The following is a 5,457-nucleotide window of genomic DNA, read 5'->3' as shown; positions in this document are numbered from 1 at the left end:
ATATATCAAAATCGCGTGGAATATGTACGGTGATTTGTAATAAAAATATCTCTCTTGATAGCATATTAGCATATTTCTTATAAGTGTATACGCATAATAATACAATGGTGTACAGAAATCCCTTGATCGTGGTTAGGGACAGGATGTTCGTATGATTGGCCTTGATCCTAATGTTGCCATTGACCATGTTAATCATAGGTCCTTGTTTTCAAACTTCAATAATTAGGTTTAGATGGGTCTTTTTTTTTGGCATCATAATTGAATCTTTAGATATTATTATTATCATAATTAATATTATTATCAATATTATTATTATTATTATTTATATTACTAATGTTATTATTATTTTCATTATCATTATCATTGTTATTATTATTATTATCATTATTATTAGTGTTATTATTATTATTATTATTATTATCACTACCTAAGCTACATTCCTAGTTGACAAAGCAGTATGCTATAAGCCCAAGAGCTCCAACGGGGAAAATAGCCCAATGAGGAAAGGAAATAAGGAAAAGAATAAACATGAGAGGTTAAGAAAAATTAAAATAAAAGGAAAGAGGGAAGGTCCCGGCCGAAATGTGTTGGCTGGTTATAAATATGAGGGCTGGGCAAGGGTCATCGATTAGGTAGAACATTCCATTCATCAATCAATGAAGGATAAAATTGAATGTATTTCATTTATTTACTGAAAAAAATTGAAATTTACAGGAACAAATAGAATGGCAGAACTTATAGCTGTTTTCTTAACAATACTCCCTTTATTCACCACGTTAATTCCAGGTTAACTTTATCTACGGACCAGAGCTCTTCCCGACTGAAGTAAGGACAAGAGGATTTGGTTTCCTAAATCTAATAAGTCAAGCCGGTTTTGTCTGCACACCAATTGTCACAGAGTCTCTCGTGAGTATTTTCCTATTTGAACATACACACAGACACTCACGCACACACAGACACACACACATTATATACACACACACACACACACACACACACACATATATATATATATATATATATATATATATATATATATATATATATATATATACATACATATATACATACATATATATATATTTATACATATATATATATATATATATATATATATATATATATATATATATATATATATATATATTATTATTATCATTATTAAATGCTAAGCTACAACCCTAGTTGGAAAAGCAGGATGCTATAAGCCCAGGGGCCCCAACAGGGAAAATAGCCCAGTGAGAAAAGGAAATAAGGAAATAAGGAGATAAGGAAAAATAGAACATTTTAGGAATAGTAACAATATTAAAATAAATATTTCCTATTTAAAATATAAAAACTTTAACAGAACAAGCGGAAGAGAAACTAGATAGAAAAGTGTGCCCAAGTGTACCCTCAAGCAAGAGAACTCTAACCCAAGGCAGTGTAAGACCATGGTACAGAGGCTATGGCACTACCCAGGAATAGAGAACAATGGTTTGATTTTGGAGTGTCCTTCTCCTAGAAGAGCTGCTTACCATAGCTAAAGAGTCTCTTCTACCCTTACCAAGAGGAAAGTAGCCACTGAACAATTACAGTGCAGTAGTTAACCCCTTGGGTGAAGAAGAATTGTCTAGTAATCACAGTGTTGTCAGGTGTATGAGGACAGAGGAGAATCTGTAAAGGATAGGCCACACTATTCGGTGTCTGTGTAGGCAAAGGGAAAGAACCGTAACCAGAGAGAAGGGTCCTATGTAGTACTGTCTGGCCAGTCAAAGGACCCCATAACTCTCTAGCGGTAGTATCTCAACGGGCGGCTGGTGCCCAGGCCAACCTACTACCTATATATATATATATATATATATATATATATATATATATATATATATATAAACCCTATACATATACATATATACATATAAATATACATACTCTATATGATTTTATGCATATACATTCTGTATATACATATAATACACATACTGTATATGATTTAATACATATACATACTGTATACTCATATTATTCACGTACATTCTGTATACACATATAGGCTAATTACACATACAGTATATGATTTAATACATATACATACTGTATACTCATATAAATTCACATATGTTCTGTATACACACAAATACACATACATACCGTATATACATATAAATACAAATGTATATGTATTTAAATATGCGTATAAGTTTATACTTAACGCTAGAGGGTTCTATTACTTTGCTAGGCGAATGTATTTGCTGAAGCATAAGAAAATGGGAAAATTTCAAAACTTTTAGAATTTTATGGATAAAAGTCGAATAAACCAGGCTTGTGGAGAAAAAACAACCTGAACATTAGGTGATTATAATTTTTTTTTTTTTTTTTTTTTTTTTTTTTTTTTTTTTTTTTTTTTTTTTTTTTTTTTTTAAGTTAAAATTGTAATATATGAATGACTGTGTATTAACCATATTGCTACCTTATTTCAAATGACAGGCCAAGAATGTTTGGTGGGCAGGAGGAGTTCTTTTCGGTATTGCCGGAATGCTTGGCAGTCTGACCGTGCTGCCTCTGCCGGAGACTCGAAACATGCCTCTCGCCGAAACGCTGCAGGACGCCGAGAACCGGATGAAAAAGTCGGAAGATAAGCCTATTAGTGATTCATAGTTCCAGTATACCTAATTTAAAATCATGGAGAAAAATATGATGATAATAATGATAATAACCCTTTCACCCCCCAAAGGACGCTGTTAATTACATGTTTTTACATATTTTTGATAATTTTATGAGAAACTTCAGGCATTTTCCAAAAGAATGAGACCAACCTGACCTCTCTAGGACAAAAATTAAGCCTGTTAGAGCAATTAAAAAAAATATATATATGGGAAAATGTGCTCGAAATTTAACCTTATGGTGGGGGTAAAAGGGATGATAGGTTCTTTCTTGCACAGAAATTTAGCTCATCTGAACATGAGTAATTTTTCTGTAATTTGTTATTAAACATTCTGATCAAATTGTGAAACAGGAAATGTCCACTTCGAAGTAAGTACAACTTGCTATTATGTTATACAATTTCAAATACTTTTGAACGTTAAAGAATTCTCATCATATTACAGTTTTGCTTTCTAGCTCCAAATGAGGCATTAGGAAATCATGATTTTTTTTTTCTTATCTAATTTATGATAAAACCATTGAACCATGGTATCTCGCCCTTTTCTAAGGTATTTCCTATATCATCCGATTTCTTGTATAAACCATCAACGAAATATCAGAAGAAAAAAAAATCATATATATGAGACAATAATAAATCCGATATATGCGTCAGTATGGTTTCTGGCCCCAACAATAACAACCGCCTTTTTTAAGGTTTGATCGTATTAATACTTGAAGTTACCATGTTCTGTGGATGTCTTATTTCTCATAGCTATACAGTTAATGCATCTTAAGGAGCTAATTGCAAAACAGAAAACTTCTGATTATATCATTTTACGGACTAAAGATCTAAATAATTTGGCGCTTCATCTTAGCATCAATATAAAGGCATAAAAAACATCATAACTCATTACTTGTCTTTAATCTTCCTGACACTTTAATATCGTGATGCAGGGTTCCAGCGAATGCTATGTATCGTAAATAAATACTGTCCTTCCAGAATTCAGAGTAAACTGGAATATCTAAAAGAAATGGTATGTTCTAGATAGCGGCTTTCTTCCAGTAAAACCGAGATTTTTCGACATGATTAATATAAAAGACAAGTTAATTCACATACTTGTATCAAATTAGAATAGAAAAATGCCAACCGCTTGCCACTTTCAATAATTTACACTGGGTGTAGAATCCTTTGTATCTACCATAATGTGTTGTATAGTATTAGATTATCGCCTTAATAGAAAGTTTGATCACGTTTTCGGGGTCGCTTTCTTAGTCTTTTTATTCATAACACAAATCTACCTGTCACTTTATTTCAAACGATTGTCATTCTTTCATATTAAATGTTTTTAAACAATTATATAACTTAATAAGTGGTGCTTACAATGAGACTGATTTGAGTATGCAAATCTGTGGAAGCAAGCAACAATTCTTTGTCAGAAGTTATTCATATGCATTTGTTATGAATAAAATGGAAAAGAATCGTGTGCTTTGATATCCTACTGTAAAACTAACATATTCATATTTGAATAAAAAAACAACATTGCAAATACTTATTGAAGTATTTTACGAGTATATATATATATATATATATATATATATATATATATATATATATATATATATATATATATATATATATATATATATATATAATGTAAATATATGCATATAAGTAGAATAATTCCTTAGTCTAACATGGAATCGTATGTTAACAAAGACCAGCTACACTAGTAATTGTTTTTGATTGATAATTCTTACGACCAATGAATAAGTAAATTTATGGAATTCAGTATCTTCAAATCTTTTCTGAAGTGAAAGATAGAAAGTTAAGTTTTCGGCAAAAAGGGGTGGGGGGAGGCCTATAGCCCCAGCCACAGACCCCTTCTACGGCCCTGAAAGATGGAGGCTTTAATAATTGAATTAATTTTTTTCCGATAGCTACAATGAAAGACTCTTCTAATGGATCTTAATTTAAGAGGTTCAAAGCCAAACTGTCTTTTTATTTTGTAATTTGATTTTCGGTGAAAAAAAAAATGCAGCCGGAGGTGACTTTTTATATGACAATCAAGCCCCATGTTTTCACTTACCTCATTTACGATACAAACAAACAAACACACACACACGCACTCACACACACACACACACACACACACACATATATATATATATATATATATATATATATATATATATATATATATATATATATATATGTATTTGGAAATATATATACATACATACATATATATATATATATATATATATATATATATATATTTAGAAATATATATACATATATATATATCTATATATATATACATATATACACACACACACACACACACACACACACACATATATATATATATATATATATATATATATATATATATATATATATATATATATATATATATATGTATATATATATATATACATATATATGTATGTATGCTACAGGATAAATTGATATATTGATAGATGAACGGATAGGTATAGGTGAATGCAAATCGTGAACATTGCACAATGTTATATATTCTTTATGTTGGAAGTCCCTAGCCGCTGAACCTTTTCTCACAAACAGAATGAAACACAGAAGTATCAAAATGGAAATATGAACAGCTATAATTAACCACTGTGTGATAATGGCCAGGAGACTTAATAGGTAGTCGGCATACATTATTGCAAGTCTAAAACGTATATTGATGCCAGGCCAAATAAATCAATACTGATCCTGTAATATCTTACCTTATGGAAATATACGCCTGTAACACCTCCTATAATTGTTATTCTCAAAGTAAAAGAACATGAAACTACTTCCAGAAGAGTAACTTG

The 5,457-nt window shown here is 30.5% G+C and overlaps 1 protein-coding gene across 1 annotated transcript in view; it reads left to right on the top strand.

Annotated features, from left to right (window-relative positions):
- Positions 1-4,073, top strand: part of LOC137642156 (organic cation transporter protein-like) — a 21,331-nt gene extending 17,258 nt beyond the window's left edge. The window contains exons 11-12 of the mRNA XM_068374696.1: positions 787-906; positions 2,467-4,073. Of these exons, the coding sequence (XP_068230797.1) occupies positions 787-906; positions 2,467-2,637 (291 nt within the window). The 3' untranslated portion in view covers positions 2,638-4,073. The remainder of the gene's footprint in view (positions 1-786; positions 907-2,466) is intronic.
- Positions 4,074-5,457: the final 1,384 nt, after the last annotated feature.

Source organism: Palaemon carinicauda, chromosome 6 (genome assembly GCF_036898095.1).
Source record: "Palaemon carinicauda isolate YSFRI2023 chromosome 6, ASM3689809v2, whole genome shotgun sequence".
NCBI lineage: Eukaryota > Metazoa > Arthropoda > Malacostraca > Decapoda > Palaemonidae > Palaemon > Palaemon carinicauda.
This window is presented reverse-complemented; position numbering and strand designations above follow the sequence as displayed.